The sequence below is a fragment of the Arvicola amphibius genome, chromosome 8, assembly GCF_903992535.2.
Source record: "Arvicola amphibius chromosome 8, mArvAmp1.2, whole genome shotgun sequence".
Lineage (NCBI taxonomy): Eukaryota > Metazoa > Chordata > Mammalia > Rodentia > Cricetidae > Arvicola > Arvicola amphibius.
The window spans coordinates 114,076,344-114,103,348 of record NC_052054.1 but is presented as its reverse complement, the minus strand read 5'-3'; the positions used below and the strand labels follow the sequence as shown (position 1 = coordinate 114,103,348).

The 27,005-nt window shown below is 44.2% G+C and overlaps 1 protein-coding gene across 1 annotated transcript in view; it reads right to left on the bottom strand.

Moving 5' to 3' along the window:
* Positions 1-27,005, bottom strand: part of Epha4 (EPH receptor A4) — a 141,133-nt gene that overhangs the window by 112,931 nt on the left and 1,197 nt on the right. Inside the window, exons 2-3 of the mRNA XM_038339013.1 lie at positions 24,830-24,897; positions 19,842-20,505 (exon numbers count right to left, since the gene is read on the bottom strand). Of these exons, the coding sequence (XP_038194941.1) occupies positions 19,842-20,505; positions 24,830-24,897 (732 nt within the window). The remainder of the gene's footprint in view (positions 1-19,841; positions 20,506-24,829; positions 24,898-27,005) is intronic.

Sequence of the window (27,005 nt, the reverse complement as noted above, 5' to 3'; positions counted from 1 at the left end):
CTTTATGATCATTACCATATGAAAATATTTATAGTACACATGTGCTATGTGTGAGCATGCATGTACGCAAAATGTGCAAGCCCAGAAACCAAGAGACATTCTCGGTCCTCACCCTGCTAAGAGTGCTGATGACTTTGCCATTTTTACACTTGTCTGTGTTTGACGTTTTAACAAACCACAGGAATTTGTGATTTGTTTTCAATCACCGCGTGATTCATATGCTCCCTTGAACATGGCTTTAAGCCATATTTAGACAGGCAAGTTTTCCATGCTATGCTAACACAATAAAACGGGAGTATAATTAAACCTGTTATAGTCTAGTTAACCATTAATCAGTGAAAGAGTTAGATCATTGATTGATAGATGAACACTAAGACATTCTTTTCAATGACTTAAGTACGTGTAATAATACATGTGTATGTGAAGTATGTAAGGCTGCACATACATACACATGTACATACATACATACTTTTTCATTTCCCACATAAGGAACACAAGAGATGGAACAATTTCTACAAGACACATAGAATGTCTAAGTTACCTTTCTATTGCTGTGACACAACACCATGACCTAGTCTACTCCTAAAAGAAAGAAGTGATTTATTCAACCAGGAAACTGAGGAGCCAAAAAGCAAAAAAAGAGCAAACTAGAAAAGGCCTGAGTCGTCGTCTTCTTTTTTTAAAAATTTCTGAGACAGAGTTTCTCTATAGCTTTGTAGCCTGTCCTGGAAACAAGCTCTTGTAGACCAGGCTGGCCTTGAACTCACAGAAATCCACTTGCCTCTGCCTCCCAAGTGCTGGGATTAAAGGCGTGCACCATGCGGCAAGGCCTGAGTCTTTAAAGTCATAAGGAACATATATTAACTATATATAGTTAATGCACTTCCTTCAACAAGACCACACCTCCAAACAGTGCCACCAACTGGGGACCAAATGCCTGAGGTTAGGGAGGTTATTTAAGTCAAACCACCACACTTACCTAACATGTACAAAGTACTGGGTTAAATACCCAGAAACTACGTGTGATACGTGTCTGTGTTCCCAGCTTTTAGGAGATAAAGGCAGGAGGATGTGAAGGTCAATATAATCTTTGACTATCTAGGAGTCCAACATGAGGGGAAAAGGCTGCAGGGGACCTTGTCACAGCGAGAGGAGGGAAGGAGAGAGATGCAGACAGAGACAAAGACAGAGAGCCACCGTGCATTGAGAACAGCTATAAAATGACCCATTTCAAAAGTCACTACTGTTATCCCATAATATAAAAATGCCTACAGTGGGAAAGAAGAACTGGAAGTTCATCTATAGGGAGGTCATCCATGGAAAGAAATCCCAGCCGAACTCCAGCTGACTGCCTCAACTTTCCGAGTTTGCTTCTGATGGATATAGTGAGTGGCGGATCTGGCATTATCATCTCTGTCTCTTGCTATTAGCTCTTCTGCGTGATGCCTTGCCCACGGGGACTCTCTGTTTTGCCCAAGCCTCTCCCTACGGTAAACTCCACCTGGCTGACTTAAAGGCTTTCTCGAGCATATTTCTGCAGGATGTTTAGAGCATGTAATTAGATGTTTTATCTGCTATCCATCTATATACAGAAGACTGCTGTCCGTCTACAAATGAACGACTATCAAGCACTTGCTGTGTATTCTTCTACTCTGGCTCAGTCACTCATTTTAAACTGTAAGTTTGATTATGGTAGATTTGCCTCCAGACAAAATATTACATTGGCACATTCAAATCAACTGAGCCTGCCAAACCACCATCATTTAACAATAACTTTTGATAGCATTTCCTGCTGCCAGCCTTCGATAGAGAAATTACCAAAACTCCCATTCAGTCCCAAAAGGCAACTGGTCACTGTGTTCATCTGTGGGATCTTCTCCAACACACACAGCCTACGAATCATGCATGCACACCCACTCCGCATGTGTATACACCCACTCTTTATACATACACACTCTGATACACACACACACACACACACACACACACACTTTCCATAGTTGTGTACATATACTGCTCCCCACCAAGCTCTTGTTTGCCACTGATGTCTTACACTTGAAGGCCCACACACGCATTTCCTCCTCCCCCTGCCTGGACAGGGGCAGAAGCTTAACAAATGTTTATCGTTGCAATCAACCACTGTTCAAGTCTTCATTTAATTTCCTGAAAACCCTTCTTCACAACTTATCCTCGGACAGACTCAGAAAGTTAAGCTTATTTCACTCATCACAAAGTTGGGACACTTTGACCATTAACTTTCTTAAAGGGACAGTGCAAGGTAAGGCATGGGAACCTGACGGCTGGTGTAGGCGTGAAGAAGGGTATGAAAACCGCTGAAGCCCAGGAATGTGGAGAGACACAGTATGCGGAAACACATCCTAGTTGGTTTGTTATTGCTATAATAAAACATTCTGATTAAAAACAACTTGGGGGAGGAAAGGGTTTTTACTTGGGTTATGCTCAGAGTTCGCAATCAATGATGAAGGAGAAAGAAAGATACTCATTTCTGTAGGCCATCCTTCCTCGAGCTGAGACAATGTACCCCTTTCAGATCCATGTACATAAATTCCCAATGAGTTCAACAGAAACCTTTATGTTGTGATACAATGTCAAGATAAGAATAATTTCCCCTGGGGTTAGGAGAAATGTCTTAGTGGCTGGCTGTGTAAACATATGGAACTGTATTTGGATTCAAGGATCCACATAAAAAGCTGGGTGCGGACACACACACCGGTAACCCCGGTGCTATGAGACGCTAAGGTAAGAAGAAGACGATTGGGGTTTGCTGGCCTCTGGCCTAGCTCTAGGTTCAGTGAGAGACTCTGTTTCAGAGCAATAAGGCAGAACTTGGAAGCCAGACACTCAACACCCTCCTCTGGTCACTGTACACACAGGGGCATGCACCTACATGTGCATCCAACACACACCTCACATACACACACATACAGAGATGGATGGAGGGGAGGAAGAGATAATAGCAGCTGTTACCCAGAGGGAGCATGGTGGGCAGCTGGAGAGCTTAGAGCACAGTGATTGGGCTGGCCCTTTCTGTAAACCCTCTAGAAGAATCTTCCTGGCCTCGGGACCTTTCTGTTCCTCTGCTTTTTATCATGGGGATACAAAGAGTACCTGTCACCTAAGGGTGTTTTGGAAGTTAAAGTGACTGGAAGATCACAGCGTAGTAATTTCTTCCAAAGATGTTTTCTGTTAACAGCTTGCTTGCTGGTGTCTGTAGAAGAGAGTCTTCCTTCTCTGTGAGTGAGAACCTGAACCAAGTTACCTGCTCTGAGAAACACGAAATATTTCAAACCAGATGCCTCAAAGTCTCATCTTAGAATCTTAGATTTACAAAGGATCCTCTAGACTTTGGGTCCCCCAGGGTAGACCTGAGATGAATATGCATTCCTGGGAACTTGGAACTGTGAGGGGAGGTGTTGGCCTGTTATTATCGTGACTAGTAACTAGGGAGTGACACCCTTAGCTCTCAGTGACTGCTAGATGTCCACAGAGCAGATCTATAATCCTCAGCGGGGCTTAATGAAGTGGATCCTGCCACATACATCAGTGCTGAGAAACAGGGACCTCAAGCCTTTGACTCATAGAAACTGTTTGTTGTCCGGGGTCATCTAGCCAGTGCGCTGAGGTTGAGCTGCTCTATTGGATAACTAGAAATACTGGCCAGGCGGTGGTGGCACAGTGGGGACCTGATCACACAGCCAAAGCTTACCTAGACAGCAGAGTGAGTCTAAGGTCATTCTGGGTAACTTAGTAACTAGGCCATGACTAGAAATAAATGGTTAAAATGGGATGGAGATATACTCCAATGGTAGATGACTCCCCTATCATGCGAAGTCCTAGATTCAATGAATCCTCAATCCTTCTTTATGTTGAAGAGAACTCTATATTCTGGGGTCTTTCCACTCACTGAGGCCTACAGAATAATTTGTTTAGTTAAGTGAAAAGACAAACCTTCAAGTCTTCAAAATCCACAAATTATTTTGTCAAAACTACCGCTTGAAGGAGCACCAGGGGTGTCTATAGTCACTTCGTGTCACTCCATGTTCTCCCAAGTTCAGAGGGGCTGTACCCATGTCGTGTCCACTGTGGGGATATTAAATATTTTTCCAAGTACATTCCTATCAACACATTTCTGGCTCCTACTAGTTCAACCATGCCTATGATCCACCCCTGGGTTTAAGAGTCCCATTATCTTCCATTTACAACGTTAAAGATCTGTTCAGGTAACGAGAGGCATCCATGAGGAGAGGATGCATGAGAAGAGGCACTTTTGCTTTTTCTCAAAGGGAAACAGAGGCCGAGAATGGTCAAAGCAGAGCGCTAGCAAAAGACTACTGTGTTGGGCTAGAGAATCCACTTGTATGACTCCCAAGATCATGGTAGGTCCCAGGGTTAGTTCCGTTGCTCTTGTGTTTTTACAAACATCTAGCAAAGAGTCTAAATCCCAGGCCCACTTTTGAACGAAGGCTAGCACTAGAATCTTTTGACCCTGCAGGAAAAGTTTGCGTGCATGATAATGTCCTGTAATGGTGTTAACTTTAAAGTGGAATCTATCTTAAGTTCCTGAGTTGACTCTAGTATCCTAACATGCTGAGAAAATGTAAGAAAAAGTCACACATCTACAAAGAGGAAAGGCAAGAGTCATGTGTTGACTAACCCCGGTGTGGATATTTATTGAAAAATTAAGAAAAAAAAAAACAATAAAGATGTCTACATTTGCTGAATACTAAGATCTCATTTCCTGGGTTGTGGTATTTAGGGCAGTGCGCCCACAGGGGAGGCGCTGTCAGTCCCACTGTTTGGGGGTGGGGCAAAGCACTAAAGTTAAATAAGCAGTTAATAGTCTGGTGCTCTCTAGATTTGTCGACTTGACACAAACTATAGTCATCAAAAGGGAGGGAGTCTCGATTCAGAAAATGCCCTTTAAGATTGAGCTATGGGAGAAGCCTGGAGATCATTTTCTTAATTAGTGATTTATGGGAAAGGGCCTCTGTATCAGCTCCTGCCTCTAGGTTCCTGTCCTACTTGAGTTCCTGTCCTGACTTCCTTCAAGGATGGACGACAATGTGGAAGTGGAAGTCAGACAAACCCTTTCCTCCCCAGCTTGCTTTTTGGTCATGGTGTTTCATGGCACCTATACAAACCCTAACCAGTACAGGCACTGGGTGGCCAAGATGAGATTACACTTCAGGTCGTTTTTATTCCAAAGATGTGGCCCCTCCACCCCCCCATTACCATTTTGAATGAGCAAATCTTCAAAATTTACTGACCCCCTCAAAGCACTGTTGCCCCCCTACAAATATATCATTTGGGACATATTATCAGAAAACAGAATTACTGATGAGGTAAATCTTATGAGAACAATTAAACGAAAAATAAGCAAAGAAAATTTAACATTGATTCATTCATTCAATGATGCGTTTAAACACTGCAAAAATGAAGCCGAGAATGAAAAGAGCCCATGATTGAGACTCCAACATTGGGAAAGGGGGGGGGGGGGTGAGAATTGCTGTGAGGTTTTGGCTAGCCTGAACTACATAGTAAGTTCTAGGCTAGTTTGGGTTATAGAATACAGCTCTGTCTCAAGAAAACACATAGAAGCAAACAAAAACAAAAAACTAGAAATAGAAATATAATTTGATAGTTTAAGTATGCCCATCAAGCCTAAGCATAAAATAAAAATGTTCTTGGTCCTTATAATTGTTGATTAATAGTCCAGCAATTCTGACCAACATTTTAAGATAAAAATAAGGTCTAATTCTGGGGGGGGGATGGGGAGGAAATATAAATATAGTCACCTGCAATAAAAATGATCTGGTCTCTAGAAAACCCTGGGGTATTAACCGAGAACCTATTAGTATTCACATGAGTTCAATAAAGAGATTGGATGTAAGATAAACTTACAAAAATCGATAGCTTTCCTGTAGATCGATGATAACCAGCTAGAAGATAAAATTGAAAATACTGGAAAAACTCAGTGGGCTTGTGTTCCTCCTTCATTATCTGCAGCAGACACCATTAATCCTTTTCGGAGCAGAGGGGCTCTCCAGCGTATCTTTCTAAACATGATATTCTTTCTATGCACATGGGTGTTTTGCCAGCATGTATGTCTATGCACCACACATGTGTCTGGTGGCTGAGGAGACTGAAGAGGGCAGTGGGTCCCCTGGAACCGAAGTTACAGACAGTTGTAAGACACCACATGGATTCTGGGAAGAGAAGCTCAGCTTCCCTGGAAGGACAATCGATGCTCTTAACCTCTGAGCCAGCTCTCCAGCACCCACAACTTCCAATTCTTAGAAGGTAAAATATGACCTTTGTCTCTCCAGGAGGCAGGAAAACCAAGCTCTCTAACACACGTTACAGTTTTCATCCAAATGCCAAAGTCTGGTTACACAAATCTCACTATATATGGCGACCACTTAAAAACTACCAAAGTAGTTATAGCAACAAAATTTTATCAAAATGGGTCTTAGAATTCTTTATAAAGACAATAAATTAGGACCTTAGGCTTGTTTCAGTTAGCACAGTCACTGTGTTTGTCCTATGGGGAGTTTCGCTCATTGACCATCCTCTTCCATTCAAGCCACTTAAAACGCTATTCCTGCCTTTAGGAGAAGACAATGTCCACCTTGTTGCTTCCCTGAGCTCCTTCTGTCTGAAAATGCCTCAGGCCCTCACATCATTTTAGTATACTACTGCAATAATGCTAATTTTTATACTCTAGGATACAAGCAAAGACAGTTCAATTTTCAAAAAGGGTTTAAAACAATGGTTCATAGCCTGTGGGTCTTGATCCTTTCGGGGCTCGAATGCGTATCAGATATCTACATTACAATTCAAAACAGTAGGAAAATGACAGTTATGAAGTAGCAATGAAATAATTTTATGGTTGGGAGCAAACATCATAAGGAACTGTCTTGAGCGGTAGGAAGGTTGAGAACCACTGGATTTTAGAACCTGACTTCTTTGCTGGCAGCTTGCAAAAGAACACAGAGCAATGTGCTCTCAATTCCTCCCAATAGTTAATCAGCACCTCCAGATTTTAAAAGGACTGTTCTGTTAAAAGTAACTTCCAGCCTGCTCTCCAATCCCAGGGGCTGCTGGCTGGGCTATCTACATTTTTAATGCACAGGCTTACACACACCCCTTAAGGAAAACCAACCTGTAAAATATTCTGCACAAAGCCCAGACTAAACGTAACAAAACGGAGTGATGAAGGTGAGTGCCAGCTATTGATCTGGTCTCTCTCCCAACACTTTCCTTCTTATCCTCTCTGTAATTACATAAACTGCAAGAGCTTTCTGAAGCTGTCAATTCCTCTTGCATTCATTTTCAAATGGCCAGCGGAACGTGGGCTGGGCACTAGATCAAGCTGTCAATGCTCCCCCCCCACCCCCACCCCCCACTTGGCTATCGATGGTCCTCTTGGCACATCTGTCAAGGGCCTCCTAGGGTTCTCCAAAACTCTTCTCCCTTGGAAGGGAGCAAGAAGGGTGGAGGAGCCTGAGCCAACATTGATCCATTCTTTTAACATGCTAATTTGCCCGAGGCTGCTTCAGTCACTGCCAGGATGGACACTTCAAAAGGAAACTGTTTTTCAAACTGGGGATGTCTTTTTCAAACACTCAAACTGAAAACAAATGAATCCAAGTCTCAAGTTCACAGTGCAGTGTGCAAGAGGTTGGCCAAACAGAAAAGGCAACTTCTTAGAAGGGGGGGAGGGGAAGAAAGAAAAAGAAAAGATAGTAACAACAACAATAACAAAAAGTCGAAAGTTTGAAACATTTTAAACTTATCAAGACTCCTATGCAGCAGAGCCAAAGAGGATGTAACAGTAAATTTCATTCATCTTGGGGAGAAAAATTGGGGTGGATAAGATTATGGTGATGTAAAACATTAGTAGCACTGATAATGATAAACCGTTGACTATCTCCCTAGAGGAGGGAGACAGGAAGCAAAATAAAACCAATTGTTTATGTTAACTGCACCTGTAAGTGGTCACACATTGAGAAGGCTAGACAAAAAAAAAAAAAAAAGATTGGAAAATTAACACATTATTAAAATATTTGTCTCCTGCTTTGGTTAAACACATGACTATTGAATCCCAGTACAGAAAAGACCACAACACATAACTGTCTAAAGACTATAAAGTAGTAGTGCATTATTAAAGTTGTAAAAGTTAAATTCTTCAAGGGTTTTGCTGTGAATGGGAATTAAGGGAGAACAGAGGGGTCTGCTAAGGAAGCAACAGTGGGAAACTGGGCATCTTAAATCACAAACGCTCTGAGGGACAAAGGCTTCAGAGAAAAGCATTCCTAGCTGGCCGGGACTTCCCGAATCATGAGGCTGGGCCATATTTACCTGCCATGGTATTATGGGAGAAAATCAGTATTCTGTTAACCTCTGACCCTTGGATCCCAGGCAGACAAAAGCCCAAGCTGGAGCCCTGGGCAAAAGTAGCCAAATGTCAAACAGCAGGGAAGCAATTGTGAGATCGGCCTGGGCACAGCCAGCCTCATTGGGGCAAACTGCTATTCACAGAAACAAGCCATGAAGAGATACCACCATAAAATATGAACAGAACAGAACCTATTTTGTCTGGATTCTAAATTGTTAGCTTTATGGGACTTCATGCTGAACACTATGGAAAAAAAATCCAATTTGCTTTGAAGCGCATTAGTCTGTCTAACATCCTAATTATTGTTTACACTGCCATTTGCCTTCTATTAAGAATTGAATAATTACCCAGCACTTCATAGTTTAAAAAATACAAGCAAACAGGATTATCAGGGTAATTAGGAAACTGTACCATGGCTTTGTACTGGTGTGGGAAATATCTGCACTTGCGCGGGAAATGATCGTTATCAATCAACTGGCATCAAATGGTATTTTAAGGATCATGGACAATTTGAGCTCTGTAACTTATTATGGAGAGGTTAGGAGGATCACCTTTGAGAAAGGACGGCCTGTTGCAATCCATGCTTGCCAGACCAGAAGCTGAACTTTCTCAGCCAGTCCTGACACAGGAGAGCACACCAAGTGCACAGCACATTGCTGGGCTTTCATTTTAATAATCCACCCCAAATGGACTTTGCCCCGCATTATCCAACTCTGTCAGACCACGGAGGAGCATCCCCGCCCAAAGCTCTTTCCAGTATTCAGATCTTATTTTCTGACCTTGCCTCCACTTTAATGAGGCTACCAAATCTGTCTGGGCCTGGTTTCCAGTCCTGTGAAATGAACTGAACTCAAGACTCATTGAACTTCAGAAATCACTTCATGAAAAATCCTCTTCTAGTTTATAATCATGTGTGATGATTATAGGGTAAAACAAGCAGGTGGTTGTTCCTGTTTTAGCAAGGAATAAGGTAAAACTTGGGCCCCTTGGAAAATTTGGGGTAAATAAGGAGGGGAGTGAAATGCAAAGGCACCGTTCAACCGAGAGTGCATAGAATATACAGCACCATGATTATACTTCTGCAGAAGAATAGCATCAGGGAAATAAGGGAGTCAAATTGTCTCTAGACATGAGGACTGGTGTGTTCGCTCATCGATATATAAATGCCAACTGCAGCCTGGAGGTGGTGGTGCACGCCTTTAATTCCAGCACTTGGGAAGCAGAGGCAGGTGGATCTCTGTGAGTTCCAGACCAGCCTGGTTTACACAGTGAGTTCCAGGACAGCCAGGGCTGTTACAATGAGAAACCCTGTCTCAAAAAAAAAATTAAAAAGAAAGGCAAAGTACAGATGAAAGAACCCTGCGCCTTCTGTCCCTGAGACACTTTCAATATCTGTTTGCTGAATGAGCCCAGCGGTGAGTGACCCAAAACTTATTTTTGGAACTTCCTGAGACCTGACAACTCTTGTCAAGAAGTTTTATCTTTCCCTTCCGAGAGTTTTGAAGCGCTTTGTAGGAACCCTTCTAAACATTCCTCGAATAATCTGAATAACGCCATCTCCTCCCACCTCAGAAAGAACAGCAAGATTCCAACGGGAGCTGTCACAAGTGTAAGAAGTCACCAGAGCCGGGGGTCCTTTTCCAGAGGTCAAAATGAAATGAGCAGCGGGGGCTTGGGTTGTTTGGCATGTGGCAGGGGGGGCTGGAGAGTGACAACCAGTCACACTGGGGGCTGGGGGAAGGGTTTTCTACAAAAAGTGCCCAGCGCAAACAGTCCACTCTGGCCTCCAACCCCCAAGCTCTGGAAGCATTCAAATCAAATGGAAGCCGAATTAATTTGCATGGTGTCGAACTCATTGGGCTCTGCATAAACAGACGGGGATTCTGGCTGCCGTTTCCAAAGGGAAGCCCTAGCTGCCTTTGTGGAAGGGGGAAATGGGTGTGCTGTTTTGCATGAAGGCACGTACAGAATATGCAAATGGGGTAATGTGCAGCCTGGAAAGGCAAGGGCCGGCAGACAGCTGACAACCCGCTTTCACCCCGAAAAAGCTGGGTGTCTCTGAGGGGAGTTGAAAGCCATTCCAACATGCCTGTTTCCCAGGAAGGCAAAATAGAACCTGAATATTCATAGGATGTCCGTTTAGTTATGGGCCTATTAATTACCCTCCAGACCACAGAACCAAATGACCTCACCTGCCTTCCTTTCCCAGCCAGTTCAGAGGGACCTGCTGTCAAAAGGACAAGCCTAGAGGGGCGTGAAAGTCCGAGGGGGAAAGATCCAGGCTCTCTGGGGCTTCTTCAGGCATATTCCTGCCCAGTCAGCCTAAGGAGAACACTGAGCCCTATTATTGGTCACAGACAACCAGTCTTTAGGAAACCAACGGCTACAAATTGCCGTCTGATGTTGCAGAAGCAAATACAAGGTTGACTGAACCGCTACTCTCCCAAACTATCACAATCTCGCAGATTATGGAAAAGATTCTCTCCCCCAGACCTTCCCAACTCCATTTTAACTAGTAATGTGCCTCAGTGGCCCACCAGGCGACAGAAGGGCCCTCCAGGAGTTCTGACTGCCCAAACCATAAAAGACTGATGAACTCTGGCACTGCTTCTCCAACTTCTTGGCCTTGAAATCCTCTCTCTCCAAAGCTATCAAGGATGCCAAGACACTTCAACTGATGAGTTACAGCTGTCCGGTTTCTACAACAGAAATTTGGGAAGCGTGTTTTCGATTAAATTTGCTTATTTATATGGACGCAGGGGTGGCCATGCCTTGTGGGGGTCGGAGGACAATTCTGGGAGAGCCAGTTCTCTCCTTCCAGCCCCTGTGTCCTGGGAATTGAACTTAGGGCATCAGGCCCAGCAGCAAGTACCTTCTCAAAGTCCCAGTCTCTTGTTATAATTTTGGTCATTGAAAAATAACAAGCGGCACTTGGTGGTAGGTGCATCTAATCTCAGCCCTCGAAAGGCAAGGGAAGAAGGCTCATAAATTCAAGGCTTGCTTTGTGAGTTCAAGGACAGCCAAGGCTGCATACTGAGCCCCTGTCTCAGAAGTAAAAAAAAAAAAAAAAAAAAAAAAAAGCAATAAGCCCATTTCAGGTTAACACAAACAGCATACATGTTGTAACGAAAACAAAACCAAACCAGGGAAATCTGTGTGTCTCAAAGAAAAAGATTACTGAGAAAGGGCATACATGTTCTAATCTGTTGTTCTCTTCTGCATCTCCTTAAAGGCCTGGCTTAGTACTGGACACCTGGGTTTTTATATTTGGCTCTGTAACTAATTCAATGAGATTATGATGTCAGACAGCTTCTGGAAAACTCCACAGCATTTCTGAGAGGGTGGGTGGCAGGGCAAACAATATCCTAGAATCAAAGTTTTGACCTTGCAGACCACATGAAAGGGTCTCACAGAGGAGTCCATCTGGATCACATTTCAAAATCACTGTTCTGAGGCAGTGATTTTGAAAAACAGAGGGTGTGATCGATGGAGGTAAGACGTGTCTTGGAGCCAGAGAGGTGGCTCGGGGGTAAGAACAGCAATTTTCTTCCAGAGGATCCAAATTCGATTCCTAGCACCAAAACACACGACTCACAACTGCCTAACTGAAGTTAGGTGCCTCCTCAGGCACCAAGTATTCTCATGGTGCACATACATATACATACAAAACAATTCATATACATTAAATATTAAAAAGTAAAACTTTTACTGCTCTACTTGCTGTCTAATTTTACGTAAACTTGACCCAGCTAGAGTCATCAGAGAGGAGGGAGCCTCAGCTGAGAATAACTCCCTAAGATCTGGCTGTAAGGAATTTTCTTAATTAGTGATCAATGGGAGAGGTCCCAGCCCATTCATTGTGGGTGGTATCATCCCTGGACTGGTGGTCGTGGGCTCTATAAGAAAACAGGCTGAGCAAACCATGGGAGCAAGCCAGTAAGCAGCATCCTCCATGGCCTCTGCATCCAAGTTTTTGCCCTGCTTGCATTCCTGCCCTGACTTTTTTCAACGATGAACGCTTTCTTCCCCAAGTTGCTTTGGGCATGGTGTCTTATCACAGTAATAGTAGCCTCTAAGATCTATGCCTTTCCTGAACAAGTAGCCACTAACCTTTCAAAAACAAACAAACAAACAAATCTCTATGTTGAGACCTACAGGCATGCTATTGTTGGCCAGAAGCTGGCCAAGCGCAGCATACTGTCACCATATCAACCCTGGCACCAGAAAAATAAAAGTAAAGGTTTCCACACATTGGAGACATTAGTAGTTAAGAGCACTTCTTGTTCTTTCAGGGAACATGAGTTCAGGTTCCCTGCACCCATGTTGAACAGTTCATGGCCACCTGTAACTCTACCTCTAAGAGAGTCAAGCACTCTTCTGGCTTCCTTGGGCACCCGTACACATAGTGCATGCATATGCACACACACACACACACACACACACACACACACACACATGAATAAAAACCACAATGTATTTTTAAAAAGCATTTCCATGCAATGATTGGTGCTAAGCCCTACATACATAATGCTCCCATGTATGTATCATACTAAGTGGCATATGGTTGAGAATCACTAATTTACACATGCGACCTTGAGGGTAGAGAAGTTGAATTTATCACATCTCTGGTTAAGTGGCAAAAATGAAAAATTCTACCCAACTCTCCAACTCTAGAAGTAGTTCTGAATTACTTTATTATGATTGGTCCATTAACTTCATGAGCTGCGTGCAATGTTCTCGTGAGATATTAATAATAAAGAGTTAAGACCTAACTTTCCCCCACGCCACTGCAGAGCCTCACAGAGGTGGTGGCTCAGGGTCATCCGTCACCCTCTGCACGGCTGGGGAAGGCACTGAATGTGTGGTAGATATTGACACTGCCTTACAGGAGGTGCTGAAGATCAACCTCATCCAGGACGGCCTAGCACAGGGAATTCATGAAGCTTCCAAAGTCTTAGACCAGCGCTCCACCCATCTTTGCGTGCCTGTATTTAATTATGATGAGCCTCTAGGTATGCAGAGTATCTGTGATGGAGGCCCTTTGTGCTGAGCACCAAATCAACCCAATTAAGGCTGATGACAACCACTTGGGCAATGGATAGACTTGTGTGAAAATAATGGCGGGGGGTGGGGGGCAAATGGTGCAGAGTGGTTAGTACGGCGGTTAAGGCCGTGGGTGGCATCAAAGATAGCCTCAACTGTAAGCAAATGGAAAATGTGTCTCATTTTTAGAAAAGAAAGAGGGTGTTACTGAGATAATAACACATATACTAGGAACTTACTGATGCATTAATTCACATGGCAAGATTTTGGCATATGGTGATGACTCCATGAAATGTAATTCCCCCAGATAAATTATTGAATATGACATGGGCCAGAATTCCTTACTCATTTGTTTACTTATTCATCCGGTCAATGAACATTTAATGAGACGTCCTGTATGCCATTGGTCGTCACCATGGCAGTGGCTTGGATAGACTGAGCCCCATCATCCACTTACGATCCCTCAAGGAGGTTTTCTCAGTTTCCCTGTTCAAGTGGAAACCAGAAAACTAATAAAACCCAGTTCACAACTGTTTGTAAATGAAACCTGCAAGAATAACTTACAAGTTAAAGTGTCAGCCTAAGAATATTAGCATGGCATGGTGGCGCACATACTTAGAACCAGTACTCAGGAGGCAAGAGGCACACAGATTTTTATGAGTTTGGGGCTAGCCTGGTCTACATAGAGTCCCAAGCCAGCTAGGGTTAGCCACCTTGTCTCACAAAGTAGTATCTGAGACTCTAGACTGTAGTATGAATATCTTATTTAACATAATGGAAGAAAGTTACATTCCTAACATGAAATAATATTTATGATAGTCACTTTTTCTTTTTGGTTTGTTTCTGTTTTTTGGTTTTTGTTTTTTTGTTTTTCTGCTTTTTCAAGACAGGGCTTCTCTGTGTAGCCCTGGCTAGAATAGGCTGATCTTGAACTCAGGGTGCTGGGATTAAAGGCCCGCGCCACCACACCCAGCTGATTGTCACATTTTATAATAAACAAGAGGACAGTGGAAGGGATGCTGCTATTTGTTCAATGCACAAATAAAGGGGCCTGCCAGAGAGTGAAGACGGTAACCCACAGAGCTGGAGTGAGTCTGAGACCTAAGTGCCTCTGTGTGTGTGGAGGGTGAAAGCCTTCTCGGTTTTACTTTCCCCGACCCTGCACTGGGAACTTTTCTGACAGGCGTGCAATTCTTTGCTCACATTAAATTCATCAGCTAAAAGCAAAAGAGAGAAAAAAGTAAGTGGCGAGGTTCAGGGATGTGAGAGCGGAGAGTTGTCACCGGGGCCACCTTTGCTCTGCACACTGGCAACCCCAGAACCACTTAATCATCCCTTTCCCTCACAGCTCAAGTATTAATAAAAATAATGACGTCTTAATTCACCTTTGAGAGGCAGAAGGAAGCTCAGTTAGAATAAAATAAGTCATCAAATCTCAAATAACGTAGTTCAAAAATCCCTGACTGCGATAATTCCCAGGTGACGCTTTGCTGAACCCAAAATAGAGAGCAGCACACAACCGCCTGCTCACAAAAGAAGCCTGGTCACACAAAGAAGCGGGGACACACACACACACACACACACATTTTTTTAAAGAGTATCGAAGGGACAATAATTAAACCTTGCTCCTCTGAGATAAAGAATTAGGTCTGCGAGTGATCAGACATGCTTCAGAGCTGCAGATAAAAGCAGCTCCGAGAGTCAGGCAATTGATTCTTACACACACGATTCAAAGGTAAAAAGAAAAATTTCAAAAATGAAAGGGTACGGAGGGGCGGCTCTCTGAGCTCTATTTGAAACCCTTCTGTGTCCCCCCCCCCCCCCGCCGCTTCTTTCTGTGACAGTCCCATCACATATCAGACAAACACAGTCATCTTTCTTTTTTGATATAGCTCTCCTTTGCAGAGGATAAATCTGTAGTATTTCAATTTCATAGCCACCATGTCCTTTCTCTATCATTCGTGAAAGAGTTTGACAGGGACGGTGTCTTCAAAGACCTTAGGCTGACACGAACAGAGGTGTGATATGATTTAGTATAGTTCTCAGACAATCCTTCAGTTTATGGTTGGTTTTCACATTGGTTTGCATACTGGTTTGTTAGCGTGTTGGTTTGCTTTTATCGCTAGGGTTGAAACCCAGGGTCTCCTGTGCCCTGCGCAATTGCTCTATCCTGAGCTATATATAGTCCCAGACCGGTAAAACAAAGGTATTGTTGATTTCTGCCTAATTCCTTCCTGACTTAATTATCACTGCTATGACTCGTTGCCTTTAAAAGAATCTTTCGTTTTTACCAAGGATTCTTTTTACACGTACTTTTTGAAAACACTGTTTATTAGCACCCCCTGAAGAGAAAATCTGGGTCCCTCTTTTCATTTTCAGCTTTAAATTAAGATTCTGAAAACATTTTAAGTCTTTTACTCTGCTCAGTTGTCTGAGCGAATGGGAACTGCACCCTAACCATCAGGTACGTGTATACATGTATACACTCAGACACTGAAACAGAGACCACATTATATTTTGATTTTTCTTTGCAGTTCTAACCCTGGGAAACCAACTGGGCGACTTTCGTTATCCTATACATCGAATCCCTCAGCCTGGGTTGATTGGGTCACAGTCAGTCTCCTTGAGGCTGACACTCTTCATTGTCCTAGTGAAACCAAACCAAATCGCTTTAGAATGTGCTAGTGTGGTTCAGAGCTGCACTGGCCAGCCTAAAGCTAGCAGGACTCTTGACATCTTCCAGGCAGGCTGCATCCTCTCACGTCAGCATAGACTGCTGGCTCTAAGAACCGCAAGAGGAAGTGTAGCACTGTCACCAAGGTCCCTTGGGGACTCTAGAGGATGACCAGGGTTACACTCAAGACAACAGTCCACCCCAGGCCCCCACCCACCCTGGCCATTTTCACCCAAGGAGCCTTTGTCAAACATTTAAAATCTTAATCAATCTTCGCTCTGACCTCTCAGACCTCAAGGAAGATGGATGAGGAAGTAGGTGACCTTTCACCTGTCCTCCTATTTGTCCTGCTACAGTGGACTCATTGAAAAGACAATGAGGAGAACCCTGCTGCCACAGCAGTGAAGAGCTGCCTCAGTCTCCTTTATGCATCTCCTTAAGCTCTCTTTACATTTCCCTTCTTGTTCCACCCCCAAACCACTGGTCTTTCATTCAGAGAAAAGTTCTTTGCTATAGAGATGGGGGGAGGGAGTGGGGGGAAGAGGTGAGGGACACTCTTCACAGAAGATTGTCAATATAAGCTGTGAAAAGGGAGTGTAATTGAGGAGATAAGGAGCCTTCCATCCTTAGCTTTGACTGCAGACAGTGGCCAAGAGACAGATCTTTAATTCTTCCAAGCCAAGTCAAAAGCTCTGACCTTGGGAAGAGCAAGTGATAAAGACATTAAACAGGAAGACCAATGTAGTGTTTGTGGTCTGCAAGGTGCCTCTTACTGCATGCATGCAACCCTTTGGCAAGCTGGTGAGCTCACCATAGCCCCTACCACTCCCACCCCGTCCTGCAGATGAACAAGATTTGGAGGGTTTAGGAAATGCGCCCAAGGTCGCATGGCCAACCATCACACTGAGGTGCTCCCTGCCCTATCTTGTGTGCGGTGGGTTTAGTAAGGTCAACTTTCTCCTGGGAGTTTTTACAGCCATTCTTTAGAGTTCGCACTCAAGTTTGGAATTTAAGAAATCCCTTGTTCAAGCTTTTCCTAAGTTCCTAAATTTACCAGAGACTCTTGCTTGTCAGAAACAAAACAAACAAACAAAGAAACAGAGTTTTGTGCTTGAAGAATCTCCTTGGGAGTTACCCACTTAGTGGAAACAAAAAAAACAAAACAAACATAAAAATCAAATTTAACACACACAGCCCCTCTCCCCGGCTTGTATGAAAACACGTTCTCAAAAATAACTCAGCTGCTGGGTGGTGCTACACGCACAAAAGTCTAAACATTTGGGAAGTGGAGGCAAGATGATCTGAGTTCAATGCCATTCTTGGTTACATAGTAAATCTGAAGCCAGCCTCTGATTTGTCTGAGACCCAGTTCTCAAGTGACCCAAAACAGGAGCTATTGAGAAATCCTCAGGATTCACACAGGAAAGCCAGGTGCAGCAACACAGGCCTGTTAACCAAGCCCTGCGGTGGGTGGAGACAGGAGGATATCTAGGATTGGCTGGCCTTGGCTTCCAGTTCCTCAAGACGTCTCAATAGATGGGGGTGGTGACAGTAAGTCCTTCTCTGGCTTTGTCACAACACACCCACACACCCACACTCCAAAACAAACAAACAAACAAACAACCACCCCTTTTCATTAAATTTAAAACTGCCTTTGTACAGTTTGCACAGAGAAGGACAGGACCAAAGTCTAGCTCCTCCCCTTCGAGGAATCACGTGACGAAGCCACCAGTTCCATAAAACAAACCACGAAAACGTTCAATTGCCTTTCCATTCTCTTTATCCCATCTTTTTTTCTCTCCCCCCCCCCCCAATTTGGACCGTGAAGGTGTCAAGGCGTAGCAGGCAGAGCAATGTATGAGCTATCAGAATCTATGACAACTGAAGGTCAATAGCTTCAGGCACACAGAGATGAGAAAAGACTAGCAGAGGGAACACGCTAGCAGGGGATAGAGGGAGAATACAGTAACAACCACACACACGGACCTCTGCAAGATGCAAAGTCCTATTTTACCAAACTCAAAAGGGCAGAAGCATCTTTTCTAGAAAGCCATACTGTATCACTGTCCTGTGCATTGGCTGTCCGCTATGGCTGTCGTTCGTTCCCCTGGAATACAGCACACACTTCTTTCCTCATGCAAATGGTACCAGGATACCCTTCAGAGTTTCTACTCAGTCAGCTTACCACGTAGTTCCCAAGTCCAAAGCAAACCAAACAGCATGAGGCTCATCTTTTCAGAAAACTTTCCACTCTTAATTTGCAAAATTTCAAGTCAACGCTTTAGCTCGAAAAATAAGCTAACCCATCTTTATCTTGTTTTACTGACATCCATGGACAGCCACTCCTAGAAATAAAACTATGGCAAAGCAGTGAAGGCCCCTGGGGGAAAGTATAAAAACCCCAGAAAGGGGACGCATATAACCCGAGGACACCGGAATGGCCAGCAATGTACTTTTCTGGAGGTGACGACCACAGACTCCTGATCTGGCAAGTGGAATGCCTTACACTTGATCCCACCCTGTCATTAGGATGCTTGAGATGCCAGACAAATTGTTTGGCAGTCATTTACTTCGGGCTCTTTAATCACCAAGTCAGATGAACCTGACGCTGTGACTGGTAGAAAAGGCTCCTCTGATCTGTCCTATAGCTGCAACCCGGAGACACAGTGACACTGCCCACCGTGTAGCAATGGCCCTGACAGAGAGGGCAGCAGCAGACTGTGGATGACCATTAACAGTTGGTGCCAAGCAAAACAGAAGACTTGGGATGACTGGCTTGTTTTGACACCTTAATCCACACACGGTATAAGAAAGCCCTGTAAATGTGGGCTCTTCTCATCCTCAACTCCACTGCAAAGTCGCTGGGAAGCCAGACTGCTCTGACAGACAGAGGAAGTCAAGAACGGAACGCAGACTCTGAACTTCGGTGAGACAGGTTTAAAAAAAAAAAAATCACCTTAGTGATATGATAAAAATTAATCGCAATAAAAATATCCTTTTTCAAAAGCCCAATAACCAGAACGGATTGCAATTTACTCTTATTGCCCCTGACCACAGATCAAATAAAGAGACTCTTTCTAACTGTATTATGATCTCCTCAAAGAAATGAAGAGGTCTTTTGTCAAGATTAATTTTGCTTAGGAACCCTTCAAGGGGTGTTAGGTGGAACAGAGGCACTTGAAGCATCTCCTTCTTCACTTGTTGGACTTCTCCAAGGGTCCATGGGGCAGGAAGGAATGAAAGGACTCTCTATCTATAGTAGCCAGTGGGAGGGCACAGGGTGAGTCAATGTCCCTCTCCCGTTTAACTCCTTCCTGCTAGTACACACTCTATCACTTTTACCAACCAAGTCAGCAAACTAAGGCTCAAAAGTGTGTCTGCCCTCTTTAAGCAAGGCTCAGTCAAGCCCGGTTCTTCAGCTCATTCATTTACATTTCAGAAGGGGCCTCAAGCCGGCTGGGATCTAAGGGCCTGTTAGCAAAATGTGCCTGGCCTTCTGCTGACTACAGCAGCATCCTCTGTTTTCTCAGTATTAGAAATGTCTTAGCCTTGCCACCTGGAGCTGCAGCACTGATTCATTAGATCCCTCTGTCCCAGCACATCCCACGGGGGCTGCTAATTACTGGCTTTACTCCATTCAGTCTCATCTCTGATTTAATTACGTGCGCTAAGCCCTAATGAAAAGTACAGTATGGCTGTTCTTACCTTGGCATTCACCATTCTGCTCCTCATGCCCAGCATTGCACAGACAGTTGCCAATGGGTACCAGCCATTCGCCATCTGCCCCGCAGTACATTTTTGGCACATCCTTCTCTTCGGAGTTGTTGACACAGGAGCCTCGAACTTCCACCAGGGAGGAGGTATCAGCCCCCGTGATGGTATCAGGAAACTGCGCTAGGTTTCGAACAGTCAGTGGACACTTCTTGTAGAACACACGGACAGAGACCAGGGCAATGCAAGCCCCCACATCCTGAAAGGCCAGGTAAAAGCCCTTCTTGCTCAGTGGCCCTACATCCCGGATCTCAGTGTTGAGCTTCATGATTCGGTCACCAATGTCCACCTGCGTGAAGCTCTCATCAGCTGCGATGGTATCAATCTTGCCAAACTGGCTCTCTCGGATGAAGCGCTCCTTGTCGTTGTCTGACTCGTAGTAGTACAGGTTAAACGTCTCCTTGCAAGTCCCCATGACGCCCGGAAGACTGTTGCAGTCCCTCAGAGTGAACTTAATCTCAATGTACACCCTCTGCGCCCCTTCTCGGGTGATCCAATCAGTTCGCAGCCAGTTATTCTGGCTGGCTTCCATCACATTGCACACCTGGTAGGTTCGGATGGGCGTGTTTTTCTCATCCATAATGCTCACTTCTTCCCACTGCAAAGATCCAAAGAAAACGTATCAGTGAGAAAGTTTCATCAGACAACGGCTCATCCAGTCTATCACAGCTCTCCTTCCAATCATGAAGAAAATGACGATGTAACAGTACCCCCCCCCCCCAGAAAAAAGGATCTTATGGGCTATTACGGGCTCTCTTGCTATTTTCTTGCGGGAAAAATCCCTCCACCTTGCTGCAACCTCCCCCCATCCCCACACACGGTTTCCCTTTTCCACCTAAAATCAAAAGGCAAGAGTAGACATAGCGCTTGTGTGTTCTCAGCAGTTCTCGTGGTGGTCCAGCAACCTCAAAGTCACCTATTACAAGAGCTACGACTTCAGGTGGCAACGGCTCACATTTACTCCTGAATGAAACAAACCGGCATGTGTATTTGTTTCAACCACTAAACAGAAACCTGCAAATTAAGGGCAGGCAGCCTTGAGCTTGCCAAAGGAAGACTGCAGTTAATTAGCCGTGTTCCTGTCAGAACTTTGCTTTCTAACACTTTTTTTTAAAAAAAAAAAAATGGTTCTCTCTCTCTCTCTCTCTCTCTCTCTCTCTCTCTCTCTCTCTCTCTCTCTCTCATCATGCCTAGTCTTTAAAGGAAAAAAAGAATATCCTACCTTGTTTCAGCAGCCTTAGGAGACAGTATGTTTCCTGGCTGACTCTCAGAGACACACTATCACAGAAATAGAAAACTATTGAGAGCCGGCATTGAGTTACAATGTGTGTGTACATGTCCTTATTTTTAAAACAGAGACACACAAGGAAGCAAGAATGAATGAACGAGGGCTTCACTTCCAGTTAGTCACAGTCAGGCAAAATTAAAATAGTAAGAGATATTTATGACTGAAGGCCCAAACAAGAAAAAAAATTTAAAGGGGGACCAGGCTGTTTGCTTTGCCCTCTGCTTCCTAACACATGGATCTTACTGGTGGCCAGTTGCCATCCAGAAAGATTCATTTTGAGTAGAGTGATAATCTCGCCCCTCCTGCAGTTTTAAAAGCTAATCCTAAAATGGGAAAGACAGTTTGGGTCACACCTGACCCCTGGCTCCTTCTCGACTGCTAGACAGTCTACAATTCTTCATTAACATTTAAAATGCAGGATTGATCTAGATCTGGCATAAGTCAGCTTAAGTACCTAACAGGAATATAGTTAGAGGGGAAAAGAGAGTTTTGAAAACTTTGTATTTTGCAACAGCACGTTCACTCAGTCTGAGGAGATCCACAGAATCTTAACTGTTCTTTCAACAGGTTCCCACCTTGCACTGAAAATTATTAGCGGACGGAAATGCTGCTTCATGAAGGGCCATAATGCACAAAATTATGGATCCGATTCCTCTATTCCCACTGTAAAAGTTGGAACTGAAGACCTAAGTACTCTGTGGCAATTAATTTTTAATCTATAAGCAAGCATTTACTTATTTGAGGGAAATTCATGTAAATCTAAAAATTAGATTCTCCAGCAAAAACACCTACTCAGTAAGTTCCTCATCTCATAACAAAGATAAACTGGAAAAGCCTGTTTATTAATATAAATGAAAGCAATGGTCTCTTTAGAGCCCCCAGAGGGTAATTCAGGTCAGGGGAATGTCTATCCTGAACTGCAGTATTGGAAGACACTGATCCCTGCCCCATAGCAGACCTGAATCCTCTCTGGAAGACACTGATCCCTGCCCCATGGCAGACCTGAATCCTCTCTTAGTTGCCTGTTTCGTAATCACCAGCATCAGCAGCTCAGCACACCCCTTTAAATGGGAGCAATCAGAAAGAAAGGAGAGCCCGGCTGCCAGTCGGAGCCAGCCCTCACCTGTCACCTGTTCCTCCTCTGGGACAGGGAGGCATCTCTGACTCCATCCCTGTTACTTTGAGAGGTGATGGTGGTACTGGGAAGTCGGGTTTCTTTTGTTTTTAAAATAATATGTTGCAAGTAAATGCCATTATTAGACAACACTCCTGTTTCCAACAGAGATGGGAAAACACTCTGTGGACAAGGAGAGTCCTGAGCAAGCAAGGGAACGCCATGTTTTTACCCTCAGCTTGGAAGGACTTTCCCAAGACATCCATTAATGGATACCCAGACTTTACTTTCATTCTAAACGACAAAACTATTCAATTGGACTTAAAACTTCGACAGTTTTCTCAATGGCAGCCATGTCTTCGGATGACTTGTAAGTTAAGTTTTTAGTTAGTGTATAAAATAAAGGGTTTTATTCTGACATGCATATACATATGTATCACTATCCCTTGCTCCTTTTCAACTCCTGGTGCCCCTCTCTTTGCTCTTGGCTGATCTTTCTTTTTGCCCAATATGCTTTCATGTCACAAACATATACACATGTCTACAGGTAGCTAAACCTATATTCTGCACATGAAAGAAAACACAAGACATTTTGCCTTTCTTCCTCACAATTTCCCTCTCTTGTTCCTGCAGAATGGCTAATTTTGATGTACGTTAGCAAAATTTCATGTCTGACCTCTTATGATAACAGCTGAAATGTTATTCAGCTCATAATAATGGAGAAAAAGCTACCTACTCAAGTCCACAGAAAGTTCTGGGTTGTGCATTTTTTTTTTAAAAAAAAAAAACAAACTTCAAAACATCTAAAAGAAGTCAGAGTCTAAAATACGTGAGCAAGTACTCTTTCAGAAATCCTACAGAGGACGCGGAGAAACAAGATGTCTGCATACTAAATTGCAATGAAAGTTTCCTAGAAAGCAGACAGAACATAGACTAGACTTTCAAATGTATCACTCCTTGGTTTTATATAGGCCAAGTGTGTATTTAGTGAGACCAGTTAGGCTCCAAAAGACCTTAGCTGTGATCTCTCTCCACGCTTGGGGCAGGGAGAAAGAGAAAAGAGGCTCCTTACACATTTTAGCAAACACAGACCCTTGTTCATCCTCGGTTTTGTTGGCAAGCAGTTGCCATACACACTAGAATCCAGGCTGTGAAACTCCAGGGGAAGCCCAGGAAAACTTCCCCTGACCAATGACCAGCGCAGAGTCTAGGAGTAACACTGAGTCTGAATCCCAGCAAGATAAAGTTATACCTTTCTTCCCATTCAGAGGATGAGGGCCATTGCCTGCAATCAGCACTGACTATAGCCTGTCTACACTACCAGAGGCCTGCCAATCACTTTCTCTCCTAGATTTTTTTTTTCATAGTTTGGGAGACAGAATGGAATTTTTCATCAAAGACTAAGTCTACAGCAGACAGTCAAATTCAGAAAGAAAAACGGGAAAGCAAGTTGTCTCCATTTTATGTATAGGGCCTGCTTTGATTCTGCTTTTCCTATGAATGACCATTTAATTGCCCACTCTTAGTTTTGAAATACATATTGTTTGATAGTATCTATGAATCCTCTTGGTTCTTTGTTTGCCAGTTCTTTATTCAACTCTCGGGTCCTGGCTGGGATCAAAACGTATGCCTTGCAAAGACTTCTAATCTTTGCTTCTCGTTGTTTTTGATCAATTGACTCATAAACTATCATGCACGTCAGGGCCGGGTGGCTTGCTTAAGTTCTAAAGGATGTAAAGCTATTTCAGTTTGGCCCCAGTCAGACTTGTTCCCATAACGGATTCATTTGCTACTCAGGGGGATGGGAGGATGTGGCTGCTGAAGCCAGTAAATCTTATTCTGGAGATGGTCACAAGGAGTTCTGCACCCTCCCGAACTAAAAGGAGGAATGCACTCTTGTATTTTATAATCAAGAATCTCCGGGTTGCAGTGAGCCAGATTCCAAATGCTTAAGCTTTTCCGATTTAATGCCCAAAAGCCTGGAAGGCCTCTTGGATTTACAAGGCCTCTGGCTCAAGCTTCCTCAACCAGCAGCGGACTTAAGGTTATGACCATAAGGTAAGGAAACCAGCCTCCCCACTGCTTGGGTGGGTTGAATTGGAGATGTTTTCTTTCTGCTGTCTTTCTTACTCTCCCTCTTCATCTGGAAGCGGAACAATTGCTCTAAAATTAACCCCGCCAGGACTCCATGACCACCAGAGTAATAGGCATAAATTCTAATTTGGTCCCCAGATCGTATTTCTTGTTGGTATTTCAGTTTTAAATAGGCATCGAAGGCTATACCTCCACCAATCTCCTAATTTTGAAGCCCCTTTCTGCCCTTTTGGTTTCTAGCTCTTCCATGACAGAGCTATCCGAAGGGAGTATTGGATTTCTCCAACAAAGCGTAATTCACTTCATAGGCCACAGCGGAAATCTGACCCCCTCACCACAATCACCCAGAATCAAGCCATTAGCCTCTCAGAAAGTGGCTAATCACTCCTTTTCCCCCTCTTGACCAGAGAGGGCCTCAGAACTTACCCCTCCTTCCAGAGGGCTTGCTATCCACCCAAGCTCTCCCTGAACAGATCTGGAATCCAATAAGGTAACTGTAAGAAAAAAAAAGCATAAAAAAACACAAAGGAAAATAGATTAATTTCCAATTGCAAAAAAAGCCAATAATACAAAAACCATTTGCCTGAGCGTTTCCATATGTGTTGAGGGTGCACATATCCAAGCTGATCAAAACTCAAACTCGGTCTCACTTATGTAAATAATCACTCCTCAGTGGTCTTCTCCTCTCTTCAAATCTGCAGGTTCTTATTTATTTAACTTGCTTAGCATTTAAAATTCCATCCCAGGACCCGACTGATTCATTTTTTTTTCTAGAAAGGATGAATAGGGCATCTCAAGCACAATTCAAACAAAATAAATCTATCAATGTAGGACAGCAACACCAGAGAGCAGGTTCTGCATACATCTTTGTCTGCTATCTGCTAGATGTATTTGTTTTTGCAAGCCTCAGATGACCACATAACTCACCAGCGGTGGTGACAGACCCACAAGTGAATGCTATCAGAGGACCCAAAGGGTCATGGAAAAGGCTCTCCTCCCCACTCTCTCCCAATCCCCCTCCCCCATCAACTCAATAGGCCCTAGATATAGCATCCGCTGCTTTTTTAAATATCAAAGTTCCAGAAAGAGGGAATGCCGGGCGGGTGGGGTTCAAATGCAAACGTGTGGAAATGTCCTCTTTTTTCCTAGGTCCTTTGGAGGACAATCGAGAGGAGCCCTCCGCCCCCAGGAAATGGCTGGTTTGAATTTTAGGTATGGAGTTCTGCCTAATGGATTTAGTATGCTTGCGCTACACCTAAAAGCGGGCCTCCAAGCTAGGGGGAAGGGAGAAGACGCCTCCAGAGCTGTGATACCCTTCTCGGGGTGGGATAAGGCTCTGGGTGCCGACGACATTGAAAAAGAGGCAATGAATTCAAGACCTATCCACGTTGCCTTTCCCACCAAGCTCTTCAGGCCTGGGGTCGAAAGGCCCGTCTAAAAGGGACCCTTGGGTTATTAATTTGATCAGGGAGGCTGGCTCCTCAGGCTGGGGGAGGGGTGGGAATGAGAGGCCTATGTCCTTGCGGCCCAGTACCCCAACTCTCAGTCTCACCCCTAGGACGTGGAATTCTGCCCACCTCCCCTCATTTTACCCCTCAAATCTAGGAAGTTCGAACCAGCTCCTTCGCCCTAGCTCTCCGAAAGGTCCTGTATTCCTGGTGTCTATTAATTATTTTAACATGTAGAGCCTTTCCCGGGTCGCTCCGGGCTGGAGTTGTGCTCCCTCCTCTGTTCCCGATCCCTAGAGAAAAGGCCGCTATATCCACTTGGATTTATGTAAGGTGGATTAGGGACACAAAGGGAACAATAAGACCCAATTTACAAAAAAAGGGAGGGAGTAGAAAGGGAGGGTAAAAGGGAGAAAAGAAAACGTGACGGGAATAAAAAGCAACAAAATGAATTAATTTTTAAGGGAAGGAGGGGCAAGGGGGTGCAGCTCTCCTCTACTTCTTTTCAACATAGCCTACGGTTCCATCTAGCACGTTTTGTCTAGGGTGGCCAGTCTTGCTTCCCAAAGGAAAAACAAAGGGGGGGGGGGATAAAGGGAAAATGAACCCTAACCCTAACTATCCTTCCGTCTGAGGCTAGAGTGTCAGGGGACACTTAACAAGTGTGTGAAGTAAGTGGCCAGAAGAACACGAGGAACGAACGCGGTTCCGCTCAGATGAAAAGCCCCAGGGACTGAGCGGCCGCTGCCGAGTTGCTAATGCGAAGCCACAAACCAAGGAGGGGGATGGAGACGGGAAAGATGACCCTCCTACCCCCACCGCCCCCTCCTCCGCCCAAGCAGTGTCTGTGGGCAGGTGTATGACAGTCTCCAAGCCTCCGCCGGGAGAGCTCCGGGTACCCTCTGACTAGTAGCCAAGCCTAAGTTGGTTTTTGGCTCCCTCCTTCGGAACAGAAAAAATGATAGTGGATTGCACAGGAATAGAAAGATGGACAGATGCCTGGGGAGACGGAGGATGGATAGATGGGTGGATGGATAGATGGATAGATGTTTGTAGGGAGTGGGAAGAATCGATGAGGCGGACGTACAGCTAATGTACACAGATTTGGGCACGAACATAGGCCGGAGCCCACGTTCACACACTGGTGCACTCGC